Source organism: Nerophis ophidion, linkage group LG04 (genome assembly GCF_033978795.1).
Source record: "Nerophis ophidion isolate RoL-2023_Sa linkage group LG04, RoL_Noph_v1.0, whole genome shotgun sequence".
NCBI classification, from domain to species: Eukaryota; Metazoa; Chordata; class Actinopteri; order Syngnathiformes; family Syngnathidae; genus Nerophis; species Nerophis ophidion.
Genome location: NC_084614.1, coordinates 35,639,157 through 35,663,528, shown reverse-complemented (window position 1 = coordinate 35,663,528; position 24,372 = coordinate 35,639,157). Strand labels below are relative to the sequence as shown.

Sequence of the window (24,372 nt, the reverse complement as noted above, 5' to 3'; positions counted from 1 at the left end):
AATCACGCCTCTCCAGGTTTCACTGTCGTTGCCAACGTGAGCGTTGAAGTCCCCCAGTAGGACAAGGGAATCACCCGGGGGAGCACTTTCCAGTACTCCCTCGAGTGTACCCAAAAAGGGTGGGTACTCTGAACTGCTGTTTGGTGCGTAAGCACAAACAACAGTCAGGACCCGTCCCCCCCACCCGAAGGCGGAGGCAGGCTACCCTTTTGTCCACTGGGTTGAACTCCAACGTGCAAGCTTTGAGCCGGGGTTGCAACAAGAATTGCCACCCCAGCCTGTCGCCTCTCACTGCCGGCAACGCCAGAGTGGAAGAGGGTCCAGTCCCTCTCGAGAGAACTGGTTCCAGAGCCCTTGCTGTGCGTCGAAGTGAGTCCGACTATATCCAGCCGGAACTTCTCCACTTCGCGCACTAGCTCAGGCTCTTTTCCCCCCAGTGAGGTGACGTTCCACGTCCCAAGAGCTAGCTTCTGTAGCCAAGGATCGGACCGCCAAGTGCCCTGCCTTCGGCTGCCACCCAGCCCACATTGCACCCGACCTCTATGGCCCCTGCTATGGGTGGTGAGCCCATTGGAGGGGTGACCCACGTTGCCTCTTCGGGCTGTGCCCGGCCGGGCCCCATGGGAACAGAGCCGGCCACCAGGCGCTCGCCATCGTGCCCCACCTCCAGGCCTGGCTCCAGAGGGGGGCCCCGGTGACCCGCGTCCGGGCGAGGGAAATCTGGGTCCATGCTTTGTCTTCTTCATAAAGGTCTTCAAGCTGCTATTTGTCTGATCCCTCACCTAGAACCTGTTTGCCTTGGGAGACCCTACCAGGGTGCATAAAGCCCCTAGACAACATAGCTCCTAGGATCATTGGGACACGCAAACTCCTCTACCACGATAAGGTGGCAGCTCAGAGAGGAGTATGTATATATACATCTGTATATATATATATGTATATATTTATATATGTGTGCACATATATATATATATATATTTATTGTATACATATATATAGATGTATATTATATATATATATATATATATATATATATATATATGTACATATACATCTATCTATCTATCTATCTATCTATCTATCTATCTATCTATCTATCTATCTATATATATATATATATATATATATATATATATATATATATATATATATATATATATATATATATTGCAAATATACCCACAGACAGCCATAAACTAAATGTGCAAATAATAGGGGACAGTGGCGGCTTTTAAGAAGAGAAAGTCCAACTCGAGCAACAGCACCAAGCAAGTGTGAAGTCATGCTCGCTGCAGTTAATCTTTTTCGTGAGGGACCGGAGTTAAGAGCATCTAAACACGAATACATTTTATAACACCAGAAAAGATGGTACATTTGTTGCTAATTGTTTTTAAATTTCAAAAAAGTAATTAAAAGTCTGGAAACACTTGAAAAAATTAAGTACAATATATATAGATAGTATATAGTAAATGCGGCAACAAAATATGGCAAAATGATAAAAATAACATGTTTATACTAATTCATAATAACATTTTTGTTTAAATGTATGTATACATTTTTTTTGCCTTTTTAAAGAAAATCACATCGATGACGTCATGGTGACCACGCTCATAAGTGCGCACCACCGCCACAGGTATTGTGGCAGTTTAGGGGAAACCCTGGGGGTTATTGTTTGGATTTGGAGCTGAAGCTTGTCACTTTAATCATTTTGTTCCCTCGTAAATAGCAGTAATGTGTATGTGTGCGTGTTGTCTGCTGTGTGTAATGTTGCCTCTTTCTAATTGACATCAAGTTCATTTTTGTGTTTAGTTCTGGTTGGTGCTTTCATTAGTAAAACGATATTGGTGGTCTTTTTCGCCACGTAAAGTACTTGTATTTCCCAGCTTGAGGCTTCGGTTTGTTGTTCTGCTGCCTTTTTTTAAACAAAATGTGCACCGTGTAGTCATTTCTTCCACGCCTGTTGCCACAAAACCAAAGAATAGAAAACAGTTTTTTTTTTCTTCAAAACAAACGTGTCTCGCTAAGGAAGTAAGGGGGACGACGGAAGGTCCTGGCGGGAAAAATTATGCCGAAGCAAGAAGAGAAAAAACATTGATTTTAAATTTTTTAAATTTCCTGCAACAAAACACTTTTTTCTTTAGTTTATTTTGAACATGATACATAATACATTACACAATTTCATATCTTTTCACTTTACATCATGTCCGAAAAGGAGTAGGAAGAAGCAAAGCTTATTTAATCCTACCCCTTTCCCACTTCAGAGAGTTTACAAATATATACATTCATTTACTGACTTTTTTTTTTTTATAGTAAAATGACATTCGTGAATGAGTAATACAACAGTTTTGTAACATATAATTAAGTCAGTCATTATTAACATACTGAGATTTAAAATACCTTATTTTCAATAAGGTCGAAAGAATTTCTCATAATTCTTCTTCTTTGTACTTTGTAAGCACTATTATATATACACTTTTCATATATCGATGTATCGCCAAGGGCTAATTTTATATTATAGATGACAAAGCAAAGAGTTATAATTGTTAAATCAAATATACCACATTAGTAACAAATTCCTTTCATTTCCAGAACATGTCGGGGGCCAAAAATAAACTGGCTGCGGGCCTACAATGGCCCCTCGGCCACACTTTGGACACCCATGATATAGGTGGTTGTTTGCATAACCAAAACTAAAGATTTAAAGAATAGGTGACCATAATATATTATTTTTTTCAACCTACTGCAGTTTTATTGTATGTGGAGAGAAGCCATTTAAGTGGACACTTTTTAGAAAAGGAAAACCATGGTGGACTTGACTGACTGCTCAACAACACCAGATTGTTAACATAAACTACAACTCCTCTCCAGTACAATGAAAGCTACAATTCAAACTAATTTGGGGTTAAATAACTCTAAGTTCATGCTAACGTTTTTATTAGAATGTGGTCCAAAAGTGGAATAAAAGTAAAAACAAAACTGGACAGTACGGCATCAGCTCATTTCACTTGACTGACATTGTGTATTTTTGAAATAGTTTGTTTACTTTGGCTTTTTTGGGTTTTTTTTACTAGGCTTTCATGATGATGAACCCGAAAAGGAAAATTGTAAAGGCATGTGTTTATGTTCTCTCTGTTTATACACAATGGAGGACCTGTAGCATATACTGTATCTACTGTACAATTTATGTCAACACTTCTTTAGTATTGCATTTCCTATGTTTTTGTGCTCACCATAGGTTCTTTTTCATATCAAGTATTTTTTATATTTCTATGCTTTAGTGTGCCTTTAAACCAGGGGTCTCAGACATGCGGCCCGCGGGCCAATTGCGGCCCGTGAGACGTTATTTTGCGGCCCCCACCTTAATATGAAAGTTTAATGTTGATTGATTGATTTAAACTTTTATTAGTTGCACAGTCCAGTACATATTCCGTGCAATTGACCACTAAATGGTAACACCCGAATAAGTTTTTCAACTTGTTTAAGTCGGGGTCCATGTTAATCAATTCATGGTAATGTTTAGTGCGGCCTGCAAGTTTTATATGAATGGCGCTTGACAGCGTAGTGTTATTTGGGTCCAAAATGGCTCATTCTACATTCTGGGTTGCCTACCCCTGCGTTAGTGGAAAAGCGACAAATGAGTGAAAGCGACCGAGACGTTGACATGGAAACGAAGGTTTTCTTACGTGCCCGGCTGCAGTCACACCGCGACACCTGTCCGTCAGTAATAACAGTCCCCGATAACCTGGACCAATTCAAACAGTTATTTTATTTTTTTTATTGTTTAATTTGCAATGCCTCATACGATGAACACTACATAAATTTGTATATGACGCCCGGATAACACTCCGGGAGCCGTCACTTTTTTGCGCTCGCTATCCAGGTACTATTATCCGCCGACCCCCATGTTGCTGTAGGAAGGAAAAGCGGAACGACACACATTGCGGAAATAACATGATTCTCCATGCGTCGCCTAAATACAAACATATTCCACAACCCCAAACATGTCTTTTCCAAAGCCTGCAGTGAAGGGAAAGGTTAGTGATGAGCAAAGACAATTCCAGGAAAAGTAGGAGATGCAATATTTCTTTGTTGAGCACAGGGCCACCCCGATGTGTCTTATTTGCACAGAGAAAGTTGCGGTGCACAAGGGATACAATTTGAAACGTCATTATACAACTAGACATGCTGAGGAGTATGCAACACTTGTTTTAAGAAATATTTTCTCGGGGCCCAGCCTCACCCAGACTCTGCAACCAGTGGCCCCTTGGTGAATTGAGTTTGAGACCCCTGCTTTAAACTGTCTACAATATGTAGGTGGTATGGATTAAAATATAAAGTTTTGTACATTCTTCTTCACTTCTATGCTCAAATGTATTGAAATATTTCACAATAACAGACACCCCTTGCCTGAATTACTTGTATGATTTATCTTCTATATTCTTTTATTTGGCGCCATTGGCTTCGTTAGACCTATTTTAGGGGGGCTGTATTCTTAAACCCCCCCTAAATAATTTAGTGTTATATTTTTTCTTTTATTTTTTTACAAATACATGCCAACATATTCATTATAAAGTGGCCCTAATATGACATTAAATAAATAATCGTATAACCTGTCATTATTCACTCAGTTTCCCCTCACTTCATAGCGAAAGGCAGAGAACCCCTCTCGTGCGTCGGCATCTAATCCCGTTCCACTTGTTCACGTCACCTCCTGTTTGGAATTTGCGCGCGTCTGACTGTATAGTTTAACGATCACTTTGTGCAAAACCAGCACATCTTCTTTGCTTTTTTGGCTTCACTGTGTCACTGTGCCGTGACACTCTGCTGTCTGTGTCGATCGGTGCTGCGGGCTGGAACATTAGCATTAGCATTAGCAGCCTGACATACACAGGTGTGGATCTGTTATGTTGCTGGATGCTTCGGCATATAGACCATCAGAATGCCTCCACCAAGGAAAAGATTCAACAAACTTGGCTAACGAACTGTAAGATCTTCATCAAACTAAATGGGACGCCGGAGGAAGCAAAAGTCTTGGTGGTGAGAAAAATTTAAGATTTTTATAAGTATTGAGATTGATGCAGTACTTGGTATCAATGTAGCTTTGTGACTTTTACATCATCTCAACGCGACCCACACAAAGAACACAGACCACACCAAGTATTGATATGGACATGTTACAGAAGACCCTACAACATCAACAAAAAGAACTGGAAATGTGTGAGTATCAAGAGCACGTCACAACAGAGACTGATATGGAGATAGACCCTGATAAGAATTTTTTCTCTGCGATTGTAAAAAACTTTAATTATTTTACCTATGAACAATATGAAAACAGTGTAAAAATCAGAAGATAGTCTGTCAATAATACATTTCAATAGTCGAAGCATGTACACTAACTTTGATGCTATCAAGGATTACTTGAAATAATTTAGTCACCCAATTACTGAAAGCTGGTTCAACAACGATAAAGGTATTGATTTTAGTCTGAATGACTATAAATTAAGATACATAAACAGAATAAATAAAATAGGAGGAGGGATCGCATTGTACATTCATAAATCTGTTACATTTAAAGTTTTAACAAACATGACCATAGCAGTCGATGGATTATGGTTGAAGCATAGAAACTTTCAATGAATGGATGGCTAAACTATTTTCCTCTGTGAACCATAAAACCATATTTATCTGTGGTGATTTTAACACTGATTTGTTAAACCCAACCAAGCAAAAACATATTTTTATGACTTCATTGACACAATGTACAGCTTGTCTCTATATCCAATCATAACCAAAGCGAGCAGAATAACAACACATAGTGCCACAATCATCCACAACATTTTTACTATCATTATGGGAAATCAAATCACCAGTGGCCTATTTATATGTGATATCACTGAGCATTTACCTGTTTTTACTTTACATGACTGTCATCTCAAGAAAACCAAAGACACTATGGCAAACATCTTTAAACAAATAACAACTGAGGAAACAATCTGTGCTCTAAACAATAGTTTAGCAGTTCAGGATTGGACTTCAGTTTACAGAGAACTAAATGTGGAGAGTGTTTATTGTCATTTTTTACACATCTTTACTTCCCTGCATAATAAATACTGGCCTGTGAAAGAATATTTTATAAAAGGAAAAAATAAAAATAGCCCTTGGATCACAAAAGTTATAATTAATGCCTGTAAAAATAAAAACAGTCTCTCAAAACTTTTCATCAAAATAAAAACAAAAGAAGTCGAACAACGATACAAGAAGTACAAAAATAAATTAACTGATATTATTAAAACAAACAAATGGTTATATTATTTTTTTAAAAAACTATATGAAAACAAAAACAATATAAAAGAAACTTGGGATGTTTTGAATAGTCTAATCAAACTAGGATATTCAAAGTTGACTTATCCTGATTACGTTATTGATGAAAACGGTGAAGATTATATTATGAGTAATGTAGTGAATAAGTTCAATAGTTTTTTTGTAAATATTGGTCCTAAGTTGGCTGTTGATATCCCAGGCAATGGAGTTACAAAATCAACTATTGAACAGAATTCTTTGTCATTCTTCCTCTCAGCTACAAATGAGCAGGAAGTGACAAACATTGTGCGGAAGTGTAAAAGTAAGTGCTCCACTGACTGCCATGATATCAACATGATATTGCTTCAAAATGTTATACTGAATATTGTAAAACCCTTAACTTACATACTGTATGTAAACTATCATTCCAGACTGGCCGATTTCCAAGTCAAATGAAAATCGCAAAGGTAACTCCGCACTTCAAAAGTGACAGCAAAAACGATTTCACCAATTACCAACCAATCTCTCTTTTGCCTCAGTTCTCAAAAATCTTAGAGAAACTATTTAACTTTCGACTTGAATCTTTTCTTGAGAAGCATCATATAATCAATGAGGGTCAGTATGGCTTTAGGTCCAAACGAACAACCTCAATGGCGATAACTGAAGCTGTTGAAGAAATGTCTAATGCACTGGAGCATAAAATATATGCAGTTGGTATTTTTATTGATCTAAAGAAAGCCTTTTATAACATTTATCATTCAATTCTACTAGATAAAATGGAAAGATATGGAATTTGGGGGCTGACTGGTGACTCGTTAAAAAGTTATTTAACAGGAAGGGTACAGCTTGTAAAAATGGGTCAATTTTTATCTGATACTCTTGGCATTGGTTGTGGTGTCCCCCAAGGGTCCGTGTTGGGGCCCAAACTGTTTAATGTATATATTAACGATATGTTTAATACATCTAAAGTACTGAAATGTATACTATTTGCAGACGACACAAATATATTCTACAGTAGTGATGACTATAATGAGCTCATAAATACAGTAAACACAGAGCTAAATATAGTAAAAAAAAAATGGATGGACACAAATAAATTATCTTTGAAAATAAATAAAACTAAGATAGTGATGTTTGGAAATCGAAACATAACGTCTGAACAGAAAATAAGTATTGATGCTACCAAAATCGAAATCGTAAATGAGAATACATTTTTGGGAGTAATAATTGATAGTAAACTATCATGGAAACCTCATGTCAGACACATTCAAAAAAAATCTCCAAAAGCCTCTCAATTATAAACAAAGCAATACTATACCTCAATGAAAATGCACTCTGTACTCTATACTGCACCTTTGTACTGCCATACCTTACATACTGTGTTGAAGTATGGGGGAATACTTACCACAAGACAATTCATCCTCTGATCATATTACAGAAAAAAGCAGTGCGGATCATTCACAACGTTCGTTATTTAGAACATACTCATAATCTGTTCATGCAATCAAAGTTGCTCAAATTTGATGACCTTGTTAAAAATAATATATTAATAATCTTATATAAAGCATTAAAAAAAATTATTGCCGCCTAATCTACAACGTATTTTTATAAGACAAGTGCAGGCTCATAACTTAAGAGGCTTTGGATATTTCTCAATGCCAAACTATTAATCGATTCAAACGATTATACAAACATTAGGTCTGGTTCAAATATAGAGATGAGGGTCTTCAATTTAATTTGCTGTTGTACTCTGTCTCAAAGTGTTGTCATGTGGTCAATGGTTCCTTACCATTATTGCCAAGTTGTTTATTACCATTATTGCTAGGTTCTCTATTACCATTGTTGGTGTAATCATTATTCCTACATTATTGATACAAATCCTTGATACACATCCTCTAAGTCTTTCATATATATATATATGTTAGCCGTTTGTGAAGTTTTGTGCTCGTGCGCTGCGTTCGCTCGCATCCTGTGCATCTCCTGGGGGCTAAGCCCCCCTGTCCTTAAAAGCTAGTGACGCCCCTGTTTGGCGCCAGATGACTATCCTGCCTAACATGACTCGAAATGTCCTTTCTTGTCCAAGTTTGAGGCTAATGGGAATGACAGCACTTCCCAGCTTCAATGCGCCCTGCAGCGAGCAACAACTCAGTGGCAAAGGAAGCTGCAGTGAGCACTGTCTTGCTTTCAAAAAAGCATCCAGTAAAAGAGACAACAAGAGATGCTCAAAACATTCCCACCAATGTGACCGTCACATTTCTTCACTTACTGGAAATATCAAGAAGTCAAGCATAGGGTAAATTGTGTTTGATAAGTCCATGCAGATTTTAAACCAGTTTGACTCATTAGTGTTTCACCGAACTGATCATCGAACAGTCTAACCCTTTTGTATGCTTGCTAAACCTGAAATAAACAGCATGAGAGCGTAGTGTAACTACGGTAATAGTTATTGCATAGTCATGCTGACCACACCCATCTTCATTTGGGTTTTTCTCTGAACGCTCATGTGATGCTGCGATGAACTAATACATGTTCCAAAAATGGAATTTTCCATTGAAATTAATCACTCATGCACACTCACATTAAGATGATCATTTATATTTTTCATAAGATTGCTTGTTTTTATTCCCCCTTTTTTACTTTACCAAACTGATTAAAATATTTGTTTTCATCACATGTAGCCAGATTTAAACAGCACTTATATATATATATATGTATATATATATATATATATATATATTTTTTTTTTTTTTCTTCATAGCATAATAATATTTTTGGTGGGTTAATTTCAACATTGGAATGTGACTCTTAGAACAACTCTGATGAAGGCTAAACAGAAACAGATTGTCAGACCTGTTGCTGTGAAACAACCCTGGAACTAAACTCTGTGAGGGTACCAACTCATGTTCACATTGTATTCTCTATTTGGGTTCCTGTCTATTATATTTTGGTTAAATATTTTTTGTTCACAAGACAGCGCAGCCTACCAAGTGTGTAAATCATACCTGGGGGGGGAGGCCTACCTCAGCTGCATTCGGGCGGTAGGCGAGGTACATTCTGGACGAGTCACCACCTCATCGCAGGGCCAACACAGATAGACAGACAACATTCACACTCACATTCACACCCTATGGCCAATTTAGTGTTGCCAATCAACCTATCCCCAGGTGCATGTCTTTGAGGTGGGAGGAAGCCGGAGTACCCGGAGGGAACCAACGCAGTCACGGGGAGGACATGCAAAATCCTCACAGAAAGATCCTGAGCCCAGGACCGAACCCAGGACCTCCGTATTGTGAGGCACACGAACTAACCCCTATTTCACCGTGCTGCCCCCATATATGAATATTAAAGTAAAATGAAAATAAATGATAAGAAAAAAACCCTGACCAGGCAAATGCATAAATAATTAAATGTGATAGTGACAATAAGCATTATTACCTACATCAGTGGTTCTCAAAGATGGGTATGCGTACCCCTGGGGGTACTTGAAGGTATGACAAGGGGTATGATGAGATTTTTTTTTAAATATTCTAAAAATATCAACAAATTAAAAATCCTTTATAAATATATTTATGGAATAATACTTCAACAAAATATGAATGTAAGTTCATAAACTGTGAAAAGAAATGCAACAATGCAATATTCAGTGTTGACAGCTAGATTTGTTGTGGCCATGTTCCATAAATATTGATGTTAAAGATTAATTTTTTTGTGAAGAAATGTTTAGAATTAAGTTCATGAATCCAAATGGATCTCTATTACAATCCCCAAAGAGGGCACTTTAAGTTGATGATTACTTCTATGTGTAGAAATCTTTATTTATAATTGAATCACTTGTTTATTTTTCAACAAGTTTTTAGTTATTTTTATATCTTTTTTTCTAAATAGTTCAAGAAAGACCACTACAAATGAGCAATACTTTGCACTGTTATACAATTTAATAAATCAGAAACTGATGACATCGTGCTTTATTTTACTTCTTTATCTCTTCTTTTCAACCAAAAATGCTTTGCTCTGATTAAGGGGTACTTGAATTAAAAAAATGTTCACAGGGGGTACATCACTGAAAAAAGGTAGAGAACCACTGAACTACATGACCTGCTGCAACTCCTCAGTTTTTCTTGGAAAGAGAACTGAAGAAGAGCCGACATTGCATAAGCTCATCATTTCATACAGCATGTTCTCCAAACTCCACACAGAAAGACCCCGAGCCCGGGGATCGAACCCAGGACCTTGGTATTGTGTGGTATAAAAATTATAATAAAACCTTTTGTAAACAGGTTGCAGTTACTCATACACAGCAAGTCAGCCGGAGATGATCTTAAAATATGTTTTAAAAAAAGATTGCCAATTTTTGTTTGGTTAATTAGGATTTTAAGTCATATAACAGAATCGCGATTCAGGTGTGAATTGTTTTCAGCACCCCTACTTACTATTAATGCTACACTGACAGGAAAAATGATTAAGTTCACGTCTTGCGGGAACTTTGATATATATATATATATATATGTATATATATATATATATATATGTATATATATATGTATATATACACACACACACACACATATATACACATTTATATATACACACATACATATATATATATATATATACACACATACATATATATATATATATATTCAATGGCTAAAATGACCCTATTAAATACTTAATTTTTGACTAAATGACGTGGACACACGGAGATGGCCTACAAATATGTTTTAAAAAAAGATTGCCAATTTTTGTTTGGTTAATTAAGATTTTAAGTCATATATATATGAGAATCGCGATTCAGGTGTGAATTGTTTTCAGCACCTCTACTTACTATTAATGCTACACTGACAGGGAAAATTATTTAGTTCACGTCTTGCGGGAACTTTGAGATATATATATATATATATATATACATACACATACACACACACAGATATATATATATACACATACACACACACAGATATATATATATATACATACACACACACACACATGTATATATATATATATATATACACACATATATATATATATATATATATATGTATGTATATATATATATATATATATATATATATATATATATATGTATATATATATATATATATATACACACACACATACATACGTATATATATATATATATATATATATATATATATATATATATATATATATATATATTAGGGCTGGGCAACGATTACATTTTTTAATCGAAGTTAATCGCACTGTTTCTCCGATTAATCGCGATTAACTGCATTGTATACGCAAAGCCCAATAATGAATTCAAGAGTAGTGTGTAATGCACCTTTATTGGAATATTCTCCCACATGAACAAAAGCGCCAAAACATTTGTTGTGCAAACACAATTTAAATCAGTGCTTGTTAAACAGTAGCAGTTAAATAGCATATTTTATGAAAATTAACTCAAAAAAAGAAAATACAAACATTTAAGCTTATTGGCACTGCCAGGGTATTTAAATTATCCTGTTTGTTATGGAAAATAAATATAATCTACATACAAATCTCTGAGCCACAATCATAACATCTGAACAGGCAATTTCTGAGGTAACAGCAGAAACATTTTTTTTTATCAGGGTCTTATGTTTAAAAAACCTATATTATAGGTAGTGGGCTGTTTTAGGGAATTTTTGATCAAATTATCCGTAGTAGCAATATTAATTATGTTGTGTTTATTCTGCGTAGTGCACTTAAAATAATTATGACCATATCTAGGAATTGATATGATGGGAATTTTCCGATTGTTTGCTTGGTGCTTTGATAAACTGAACGCATCATATACATGGTACTATTTGTGATGTTATGAGCCAGGGAAAAAAAGAACTACCCTACCCAGCATGCAACAGGAGTGACGATCATGCGCGGTAGCCCGGTATAGGTTGTGTCGCCATGACGGCATCTTGTATGTTGTGATATGCACGCTCTGAAAGCAAACGTTAAGAACTCAGCCAACACTCCTCGTCTGCATTATTCATAAATAGACAGACAACACAAATACTCCGCTGCTTCACAGGCCGCTGGATGTAGCCGGCAAAGTATTCCCATGCTAGCTAGCCGGTCTAGCAAGCACGCGTCATTCAGTCCAAAACGGCCCGATCTATCCACATCCAGAATTGTCTGGCGGTCGTAAGTGATCCCGGAGTGACCACGCTGTAAGCCAGCCATGAAATTTGCAGAATTGTCCGGTATTTTTGCCAAATGTTCCATCTTTACCAAGAGCCCCTCGACGCCGAAGTACATCCGGGAGATGCCATCTTGTTAAGAAAAGGCGTTAACAAAATAAAAGCATGTAAACAACATACGCAAATGTGCAATAAAATAATTGTCGGCGTTAATAGATTGATGAGTTAACGCGTAATTAACGCATTAATTTGCCCACCCCTAATATATATATATATATATATATATATATATATATATATATATATACATATATATATATATTCAATGGATAAAATGACCCTATTAAATACTTAAGTTTTGACTAAACGACGTGGACACACGGAGATGGCCTAAAAATATGTTTTAAAAAAAGATTGCCAATTTTTGTTTGGTTAATTAAGATTTTAAGTCATATATATATATATATGAGAATCGCGATTCAGGTGTGAATTGTTTTCAGCACCCCTACTTACTATTAATGCTACACTGACAGGAAAAATGATTTAGTTCACGTCTTGCGGGAACTTTGTTATATATACACACACGCATATATATATATATATGTATGTATATATACAAACATATATATACACACACACACACACATATATACACATATATATACACACTTATATATATATATATTCATATACATACATATGTATATATATGTATATATATATACACACATATATACATATATATACATATATACATTTACATATATATGTATATATACATACATTTATACATACACACATACATATATACATATACATATACACACACACACATATATATATATATACACATGTATATATACATACATTTATACATATACATATATACATATATATATATACACACACACACATATATATAAATATTTATTTATTTATTTTATTATTATTTTTCAATGGCTAAAATTACCCTATTTAATACTTCATTTTTGACTAAACGACTTTTTTCAAAGGCTAAAATGACCCTATTTAATACTTCATTTTTGACTAAACGACGTGGACACACCTGGGAGCTCGTCATGAAAGTGTCGGCGAGAAGAGTCAGGAAGGAGCAAAGGTCAACTTTGACTCAATTAAGAAGACAAAGGGTGTTCGGGAGGATAAAAACTCACCTTAGCGGGATCTTGACGGCCAAGTATCTGTCGGTGGCGATGGCGAGCAGACTGAAGATGGAGGACTGCGTGAGGACCAGGACGAAGCAGGCGAGGAAGAGGCAGCCGTAGAAGTCCAGGCAGATGCCGATGCTGATGGTGATGGCGAAGGGGATGGCGAGGCAGCCCACCAAGATGTCCGCCACGGCCAGAGACACCAGGAAGTAGTTGGTGGCGTTCTTCAAGGTGCTGTTGATGGCCACCGCCCAGCACACCAGCACGTTGCCGAACACGGAGAGGAGCGCGATTGCCACTTCAATGGTGATGTAGAGCGTCTTCATGACAGCGAGAGTGTGGCGCCGGAAGCTCCTAAAAGTCACCGAAGAGGCGCCAAGTCTTTTGGCTCTGACCCAACTTTTCTCCACAAGTGTGCGCGGGCAAAGGAGCCCTCTGGGGGAGCCCAAAACATCTCATCAACGCGTCGGAATGTTGCTTCCACGCACTGTCTCGCCTCTGGCGAGATGCGCATGGCCTGTGCGTGGACACGCACTGTGGACTTTCTGTCCAACTTTCCCCACTGAGCGCACTTTTCAAGCCGAGGAGGGACGAGAGAAGAAGGGAGGACATTTTCATCGAAGCCACGCCCACAACACCACTACCCTCCCGCGCACACGCACGAGCTGTCACATACAAAAGGAAACCCCAAGCAAGCGTGCGTAATTACGCACGTCCATATATGCTGGGCTCAGGCGCACACGCACAGGAAATGATGAAATAAAGCATTTTTAGTAGTAGTCAGGTTAGCAATTATAGTTTGTCACTTTCTCTTGGGACTTGCTTGACTCCCTAATTTTCACACACTCTAATCCAGTGGTTCTCAAATGGGGGTACGCGTACCTCTGGGGGTACTTGAAGGTATGTCAAGGGGTACGTGAGATTTTTTAAAAATATTCTAAAAACAGCAACAATTGAAAAATCTTTTATAAATATATTTATCGAATAATAATTCAAAAATATATGAATGTAAGTTCATAAAGTGTGAAAAGAAATGCAACAATGCAATAATCAGTGTTGACAGCTAGATTTTTGTGGACATGTTCCATAAATATTAATGTTAAATATTTCTTTTTTTGTGAAGAAATGTTTAGAAAGAAGTTGATGAATCCAGATGGATCTCTATTACAATCCCCAGAGAGAGTGACGCTTGGCTGGCATTGTGGTACGGGTTTGTTCTCTCAAGAGAGCAGTCGGATATGGACACAGCGTGAAGGTAAGAAATGATGATTTATTTAACACTACAAAAACAGACTACGAACAGAAAACACTTGCACAAGGCACTAAAGCCAAAACAAACAGAACTAGCATGGGATCTAGAAAGAACTGAAAGCGCTAAGCTAGGGAAACAAACAGAGAAATAGCGTGGAAGCTAATTAATACAAAAAGTCTTTTACCACAATCAGGGATAGCGACGTCACCTGTTGCATTGCACAGCAAACTAGATTGCGAGAGCTGGATGACAAAAAGGGCAGGCTTAAATAAAGGAGATAATCACAGAGCAGGTGCGCGTGAAAGACAAGATGCAGGTGACACTAATGTGTGGCTATGGCAACGGAAACAAACAGGAAGTGCCACCAGGAACTAAGGAAGACAAAAACCAAACAGGATGTGATATACAAACAGAACAAAACCAGAATATGACATGATCCGAGCCGCGGATCATGACAAAGAGGGCACTTTAAGTTGATGATTACTTCTATGTGTAGAATTCTTTATTTATAATTCAATCACTTGTTTATTTTTCAACAAGTTTTAAGTTATTTTTATATCTTTTTTTCCAAATAGTTCAAGAAAGACCACTACAAATGAGCAATATTTTGCACAGTTATACAATTTAATAAATCAGAAACTGATGACATAGTGCTGTATTTTACTTTTTTATCTCTTTTTTTCAACCAAAAATGCTTTGCTCGGATTAGGGGGTACTTGAATTAAAAAAATGTTCACAGGGGGTACATCACTGAAAAAAGGTTGAGGACCACTGCTCTAATCTAAAGCAAAGAAATCATGAGTATTTATTTTTTTTAACTCGTCACTAAAAAAGTGAGTACTTTTCCACACGTGACAAATGTTAGCATATCTTTAAAATAGTTTGTGGATTAAACTACTGAAATCAACAAAGTAAAACTTTTATATTCTTGAGCTGTGGTTCTCAAACTTTTTTCACCAAGTGTGCCATCAGGGCCAGCAAGGCCTTCTCTGCTGGCCTAACATAACCAGAAATCATGATCATATTTAAAGGTAAAAGTATATCTTTTATTTACTATTCCTCTCACTATTATGTTAGATCCACTACGGACTGGACTTTCACAATATTATGTTAGACCCACTCGACGTCCATTGCTTTCAGTCTCCCCTGCGATCCTCTCCAAGGTTTCTCATAGTCATTCAAATCGACGTCCCACTGGGGTGAGTTTTTAACTTCCCTTATGTGGGCTCTGTACCGCGGATGTTGTGGTGGCTTGTGCAGCCCTTTGATACACTTGTGATTTATGGATATATAAATAAAAATTGATTGATTGATAAATATCTAAAATGGGTCATACTCGTATAGCGCTTTTCTACCTTCAAAGTACTCAAAGCGCTTTGACACTATTTTCACATTCACCCATTCACACACTGGTGGCGGGTGCTGCCATGCAAGGCCGTAACCATCATGAGCAAGGGTGAAGTGTCTTGCTCAAGGACACAACAGACTTGAAGAGGTTGGTAGAAGGTGGGGATTGAACCAGGAACCCTCAGGTTGCTGGCACAGCCACTCTCCCAACTGCGCCACGCCGCAATCAAGGTATTCATATTCTCGTCATGTCATATTACGCTCCTTCCAGTGCTGTTGTTTTTAGTTCAGAATTTGTATCCAATCAGAATTCATCTAGCTTATGTTGCCATGCTGTACCAAACCTGCCCGAAGCATTCAGAATCAACAATGCTGGCATCTGTGCACTGCAAGCGAACGGGCACATACAGTTAAAAGATAATTGCGATAGCCAGTCCGGTCACGAGTTGTCAGTAAGGCCTCACATTAAACGTGACATTTACGCGTCCTGTGATTGGATACTAATCGGGACCGTTAGCAGATGAATTCGAGAACACAGAGTTGATAGACAGTTGCAAATAGCCAATCAGATCACAAGTTGTTGACAGTAGCCCACCTAGGTAGCCTGATGTTAACGAGACTGTGAGTATCCATTCCCAAGTTTCAATTTGGCAGGAAGTGTTGCGGCGTAGCCATACCAAGCTAGCAGAGAAATCACTGATACTCACTTTTTTAACCCACAAAGAAGGTGAACAAAACGTTGTATAGGTGGCAGATTTATATTTGCAAGGCCATTTTCAAGAAGGATATTTAAAGAGAAACTACATCTTGTGAGACAATGTCAGCGAAGAAATGTGGAAATGCTTGCCATTTCCACTCGAATCAACAGACTAGGAAGGGTACCACTGGCTTATACGGCGTCGAATGGGTGCTACAAATTGTGAGTTCAAATATTATCCTTACTTTTTCAAGTTTAAAATGTTTTTTGCAATTTCAATTTTGACAATACCACATAAGATATGTTTTAATTGCTGATGCAGGTGTATTGATTTTTAAATGAGCCAGAAAAGTACCCGTTTCGTACACTGTTGAGGTAGATTTAATGCCCAGTAGTGCGTAAATGTGTTTCTATATAGAATTTCTCCAGTAAGGGTCATGTGGTGGCCTAAATAATGGTACTTTGAGAGGTAATTATTGAAGTCGGACATCACTGAGGGCCTAGGTGGGAAACGCACGGGCCGCCACTGCACCAACAACTACCTCAGAAAACACTTGGCTCTGCAGGTACCATCACAATGATCAAATTTAAATACAGTACTGCTGTAGGTGTAAGTATTCATTAAAAAGAAAGGCAGAGGTTTTATTTAACAAGTATATTTAATAGGGGTGTAAGTACAATTATTTTTTTTTATTTTTATTTTTTTTTTACTAGATTCGATTCGATTTTATATTTGTGTTTAATGAAAGGATTCAGGGACGATATTACTTTTTAAAAAACGATTCAGTGAGTCGAAATGGATTCAGTAACTGTTCAGCAAAAAACAAAAATCAAGAAGTGTGACTGTGAAATAAATAGTGGCTACTAGACACTGCAGGTGAAGTTTTCCATATTCCTGTTCAAATTATGGATACAAACAAGCAAGTAAACAACAATTAATGGCCAATGCATTCACATCTTATTTGAATAAAGTGCAACTAACAATTTAGGTTGAATTAACAAGAGGAAACATTTTCTGCTCACATCTTCAATAATCAAAGAATTTTCTATAAAAGAACAGTCCAGTAGATTTATCTGCTAAACAAAGTTCCCCATCCCAGCTATACAGTATCTGTTCTCCACTCTGGCGTCGCTGATGATGGACAGCGTCCTAGGTGTGCAGAGATGGAAACTCATCCCTGCTGATGGCAATGGTCCCTTGCTTCCTAATTTCCATAGCCTTCTTGAGCCATCTCTTCTATTTAATTGTTTCTCATCAAATTACTTCTTGAGTTATGGGAGTCAGTGCTTTGTGGTAACATGCATCGCTGTCACTTCCATTGTGTTGGCTGAGTCTTCTGTGGTTTAAAGTTGTGTTGCGGCTTTGTCATTGTCTTGTGTCGTTTATTTTGGCTTTTGCAATCGTGTTTTAGTTGAAAGTTATGATATTGAAAAGGACAGACATTCAGGGATACACTCTCGGATGCTTTCTTAAAAGCCTACTGAAATTAGTTTTTCTTATTTGAACGGGGATAGCAGGTCCGTTCTATGTGTCATACTTGATCATTTCGGGATATTGCCATATTTTTGCTGAAAGGATTTAGTAGAGAACATCCACGATAAAGTTCGCAACTTTCGGTGCTAAGAGAAATGCCCAGCCTCTACCGGAAGTCACAGACGATGACGTCACACGTGTGGGGGCTCATCACATATTCACATTGAATTTAATGGGAGCCTCCAACAAAAAGTACTATTCGGACCGAGAAAACACCAATTTCCCCATTAATTTGAGCGAGGATGAAAGATTCGTGTTTGAGGATATTGATAGCGACCGACCAGAAAAAAAAAAGTTTAAAAAAAAGTTTAAAAAAAAATAACGCTATTGCATTGGGACGGATTCCGATGTTTTTAGAGACATTTACAAGGATAATTCTGGGAAATCCCTTATCTTTCTATTGTGTTGCTAGTGTTTTATTGAGTTAAAATAGTACCTGATAGTCGGAGGTGTACGTCCACGGGTGTCTTGACGCGCAGTGTCTCAGGGGAGTCGACGGCAGCTAAGGATGGCACAAGCTCAGCTTTTCTCCGGTAAGAAGCGACTTTTTACCACAATTTTCTCACCGAAACCTGCTGGTTGACATAACGTCGTGATTCATGTTTGCTTGACCGCGCTCTGATCCATAGGAAAGTTTCACCTCCATGAATTTTAAACAAGGAATCACCGTGTGTTTGTGTGGCTAAAGGCTAAAGCTTCCCAACTCCATCTTTCTACTGTGACTTCTCCAATAATAATTGAACAAATTGCAAAAGATTCAGCAACACAGATCTTCAAAATACTGTATAATTATGCCGTTAAAGCAGATGACTTTTAGCTGTGTGTGTGCGCAGCGCTCATACTTCCTAAAAACCTGTGACGTCACGCGTACACGTCATCATTACACAACGTTTCCAAGACGAAACTCCCGGGAAATTTAAAATTGTAATTTAGTAAACTAAAAAAGCCGTATTGGCATGTGTTGCAATGTTAATATTTCATCATTGATATATAAACTATCAGACTGCGTGGTGGGTAGTAGTGGGTTTCAGTAGGCCTTTAACAGGCACGTTTGTTACTGGACACTTTCAAATGCGCCTCTGCCTTGAAGACTTTGTATCTATAACTAATATGTAACTATAATTATTTACTTCTATAAGTTTATATTTAGACTGTTATATTGTTCAAATAAGTGCTTCTGAATCAATTTCAATCAACCCCCCTAACATTTCGCCCCCCCTCCCCCCCCCCCCCCACACACTCTGCTGCGACCATAAACAGTACAATGTTGTCTAGAACATTGTTACGAGTACACCTCTGAATAAGAAAAGAAAAAATAAATATAGATAAAACTTACAACAAAGAATAACGTTGATTGCATTTAGTCTGGAACAGAAAATATTTGAAATGCATTAATTTGTCTGACAAATTTAAACTATCAACATTTTTTGACCAACTTGTACCATTTGATATTTAAAAATACAATTGAATAAATGTAATGAAGATTAAAACATTTAATTCAAATGGAACAGTATAATTAACTAAGGCGGTGTTTTTCAACCACTGTACCGCGGCACACTAGTGCACCGTGAGATTTTGTCTGGTGTGCCGTGGGAGATGATGTCCATCCATCCATTTCCTACCGCTTGTCACTTTTGGGGTCACGGAGGGTGCTGGAGCCTATCTCAGCTGCATTCTGGTGGTAGGCGGGGTACACCCTGGACAAGTCACCACCTCATCACAGGGCCAACACTGATAGACAACATTCACACTCACATTCAAACACTAGGGCCAATTTAGTGTTGCCAATCAACCTATCCCCAGGTGCATGTCTTTGGAGGTGGGAGGAAGCCGGAGTACCCGGAGGGAACCCACGCAGTCACGGGGAGAACATGCACTCAGGACCTTCATATTGTGAGGCACATGCACTAACCCCTGTACCACCGTGCTGCCCGGGAGATGTCATTTCCCTTAATTGGGTTATACATACTTTTTGTTAAACCAGTAATTATAATCTGCAAATGTGCCGTTGTTGAGTGTCTGTGCTGTCTAGTGCAGTGTTTTTCAACCTTTTTTGAGCCAAGGCACATTTTTTGTGTTGAAAAAATGCAGAGGCACACCACCAGCAGAAATCATTAAAAAACAAAACTCAGTTGACAGTAAAAAGTTGTCGTCGCAATTGTTGGATATGACTTTGAAGCATAAGCAAGCATGCATCACTATAGCTCTTGTCTCAAAGTAGGTGTACTGTCACCACCTGTCTCATCACGCGGTGACTTATTTTGACTTTTTTGCTGTTTTCCTGTAAGTAGTGTTCTACTTGTCTTGTGCTCCTATTTTGGTGGCTTTTTCTCTTTTTTGCTGTTTTCCTGTCGCAGTTTCATGTCCCGCATCCACTTTGTTTTAGCAATCAATAATATTTCAGTTGTTTTTATCCTTCTTTGTGGGGACATTGTTGATTGTCATGTCATGTACGGATGTACTTTGTGGACACCGACTTTGCTCCACAGTAAGTCTTTGCTGTCATCCAGCATTCTGTTTTTGTTTACTTTGTAGCCAGTTCAGTTTTAGTTTCGCTCTGCACAGCCACCCCTAAGCTTCAATACCTTTTCTTAGGGGCACTCACCTTTTCTTTATTTTTGGTTTAAGCATTAGACACCCTTTTACCTGCACACTGACTCCTGCTGTTTCTGACATCTACATAGCTACCTGCTGCCATCTACTGATATGGAAGAGTATTACACAGGTACTTTGCATGCTCTAGACCATCCATCCATCCATCCATTTTCTACCGCTTATTCCCTTTTGGGGTCGCGGGGGGCGCTGGCGCCTATCTCAGCTACAATCGGGCGGAAGGCAGGGTACACCCTGGACAAGTCGCCACCTCATCGCAGGGCCAACACAGATAGACAGACAACATTCACACTCACATTCACACACTAGGGCCAATTTAGTGTTGCCAATCAACCTATCCCCAGGTGCATGTAGTGGTTCTCAAATGGGAGTACGCGTACCCATGGGGGTAGTTGAAGGTATGCCAAGGGGTACATGAGATTTTTTTTTTATATTCTAAAAATAGCAACAATTGAAAAAAACCTTTATAAATATATTTATTAAATAGTACTTCAACAAAATATGAATGTAAGTTCATAAACTCTGAAAAGAAATGCAACAATTCAATATTCAGTGTTGACAGCTAGATTTTTTGAGGACATGTTCCATAAATATAAATGTTAAAGATTTCTTTTTTTGTGAAGAAATGTTTACAATTAAGTTCATGAATCCAGATGGATCTCTATTACAATCGCCAAAGAGGGCACTTTAAGTTGATGATTACTTTTATGTGTAGAAATATTTATTTATAATTGAATCACTTGTTTATTTTTTAGGTTTTTAGTTATTTTCATAACTTTTTTTCAAATAGTTCAAGAAAGACCACTACAAATGAGCAATATTTTGCACTGTTATACAATTTAATAAATCAGAAACTGATGACAAAGTCCTGTATTTTACTTCTGTATCTATTTTTTTCAACCTAAAATGCTTCTGCTCTGATTAGGGGGTACTTGAATTAAAAAAAATGTTCACAGGGGGTACATTACTGAAAAAAGGTTGAGAACCACTGCTCCAGACAACACAGACACTCAACAGCAACACATAATTTGCAGACTATAATCACTGGTTTGCAAAAAATATTTTTAACCCAAATAGATGAAATTAGATAATCTCCCACGGCACAGCAGACTGTATCTCACGGCACACTAGTTTGCCGCAACACAGTGACTCACCAAAAATAAACAAAAGGCGAGTGCCGCCAAGAAAAGACATTGAAACAAAACAAAACTAAAAACGAACCCGCTGCAAAGTAAGCAAAAACAGAATGCTGGACGACAGCAAAGACTTAGAGAGCGTGGAGCAGACAGCGTCCACAGGGTACATCCGTACATGACATGACAATCAACAATGTCCCCACAGAGAAGGATTGCGTCCGCACAACTTGATTGGGAAAACAAAGTAGATGTGGGGAATAGCGTTCAAGGAAGACATGAAACTGCTACAGGAAAATACCAACAAAAGAGGAAAAGTCACCAAAATAAGCAGTGTAAGACAAGAAGTAAAACACTACACACAGGAACACAGCAAAAAACTCAAAATAAGTTACGGCGGGATGTAACAGGTGGTGACAGTGCACCTGTTTTGAGAAAAGAGCTATAGTGATGCATGCTTGGTTATGCTTTTAATTCATATCCAACAATTGCGAGAAGAACTTTTGTCAATATTGGCTACTGAGTTAAATTTTTTTGTTTTCTGCAGCTTGTGGGTCTCAAAATGTTTTCAGTGAAAAAAATGTGCCTTGGCTCAGAAAAGGTTGAAAATGACTGAACTAAGGAACACAACCTATAAAACACTTTAAACTACAAAATAAAAATTAATAAAACAATTTATGCTGATGTTTTTTTTTAATCAAAATGAGAAGATCAGGATTAATGGCTACAATGAGCACATTTTGTATTGCACAGCTTTTTGAAGCGGAGTTTGACACATGATACTGCATGATAATGATAAAGTATGTTCCCCGAGGTCACACATGCACTCCACCCCTCTTTTTTTCCACGAAAAAAGAAAAGAAAAATGTGAGCTTTGTTTTTTTTTTTAATCTGTATACACCGTATCATATGGAAATGTGTATGATCAATTAATCAATCAATCAATCAATCAATATTTATTTATATAGCCCCAAATCACAAATGTCTCAAAGGACTGAACAAATCATTACGACTACAACATCCTCGGAAGAACCCACAAAAGGGCAAGGAAAACTCACACCCAGTGGGCAGGGAGAATTCACATCCAGTGGGACGCCAGTGACAATGCTGACTATGAGAAACCTTGGAGAGGACCTCAGATGTGGGCAACCCCCCCCTCCAGGGGACCGAAAGCAATGGATGTCGAGCGGGTTTAACATGATGCTGTGAAAGTTCAATCCATAGTGGCTCCAACACAGCCGCGAGAGTTCAGTTTAAAGCGGATCCAAGACAGCAGCGAGAGTCCTGTCCACAGGAGACCATCTCAAGCGGAGGCGGATCAGCAGCGTAGAGATGTCCCCAATCGATACAGGCGAGCGGTCCATCCTGGGTCCCGACGAGCGGTCCATCCTGGGTCTCGACTCTGGACAGCCACTACTTCATCCATGGTCATCGGACCGGACCCCCTCCACAAGGGAGGGGGGGACATAGGAGAAAGAAAAAAAGCGGCAGATCAACTGGTCTAAAAAGGAGGTCTATTTAAAGGCTAGAGTATACAGATGAGTTTTAAGGTGAGACTTAAATGCTTCTACTGAGGTAGCATCTCGAACTGTTACCGGGAGGGCATTCCAGAGTACTGGAGCCCGAACGGAAAACGCTCTATAGCCCGCAGACTTTTTTTGGGCTCTAGGAATCACTAATAAGCCGGAGTCTTTTGAACGCAGATTTCTTGCCGGGACATATGGTACAATACAATCGACAAGATAGGATGGAGTTAGACCGTGTAGTATTTTATACGTAAGTAGTAAAACCTTAAAGTCACATCTTAAGTGCACAGGGAGCCAGTGCAGGCGAGCCAGTACAGGCGTAATATGATCAAACTTTCTTGTTCTTGTCAAAAGTCTAGCAGCCGCATTTTGTACCAACTGTAATCTTTTAATGCTAGACATGGGCAGACCTGAAAATAACACGTTACAGTAATCGAGACGAGACGTAACAAACGCATGGATAATGATCTCGGCGTCTTTAGTGGACAAAATGGAGCGAATTTTAGCGATATTACGGAGATGAAAGAAGGCCGTTTTAGTAACGCTTTTAATGTGTGACTCAAAGGAGAGAGTTGGGTCGAAGATAATACCCAGATTTTTTACAGAGTCATCTTGTTTTATTATTTGGTTGTCAAATGTTAAAGTTGTATTATTAAATAGAGGT

The 24,372-nt window shown here is 38.1% G+C and overlaps 1 protein-coding gene and 1 long non-coding RNA gene across 6 annotated transcripts in view; one reads left to right on the top strand and one right to left on the bottom strand.

The window, feature by feature from the left end:
* Positions 1-14,203, bottom strand: part of adora2b (adenosine A2b receptor) — a 35,855-nt gene extending 21,652 nt beyond the window's left edge. The window contains exon 1 of one of the 4 annotated variants that reach the window (XM_061897951.1): positions 13,613-14,203. In XM_061897951.1, the coding sequence (XP_061753935.1) occupies positions 13,613-13,932 (320 nt within the window). In that variant the 5' untranslated portion in view covers positions 13,933-14,203. Of the gene's footprint in view, positions 1-9,302; positions 9,756-12,150; positions 12,202-13,612 lie in introns of those variants that run through there. The other 3 variants (XM_061897955.1, XM_061897952.1, XM_061897953.1) reach the window with 3 other exon arrangements.
* Positions 4,448-24,372, top strand: part of LOC133551339 (uncharacterized) — a 46,968-nt gene continuing 27,043 nt past the window's right edge. Inside the window, exons 1-3 of one of the 2 annotated variants that reach the window (XR_009806480.1) lie at positions 4,448-5,037; positions 5,141-5,217; positions 14,730-14,861. This is a non-coding gene — a long non-coding RNA (uncharacterized LOC133551339). Of the gene's footprint in view, positions 5,218-14,729; positions 14,862-24,372 lie in introns of both variants that reach the window. The other variant, XR_009806479.1, reaches the window with a different exon arrangement.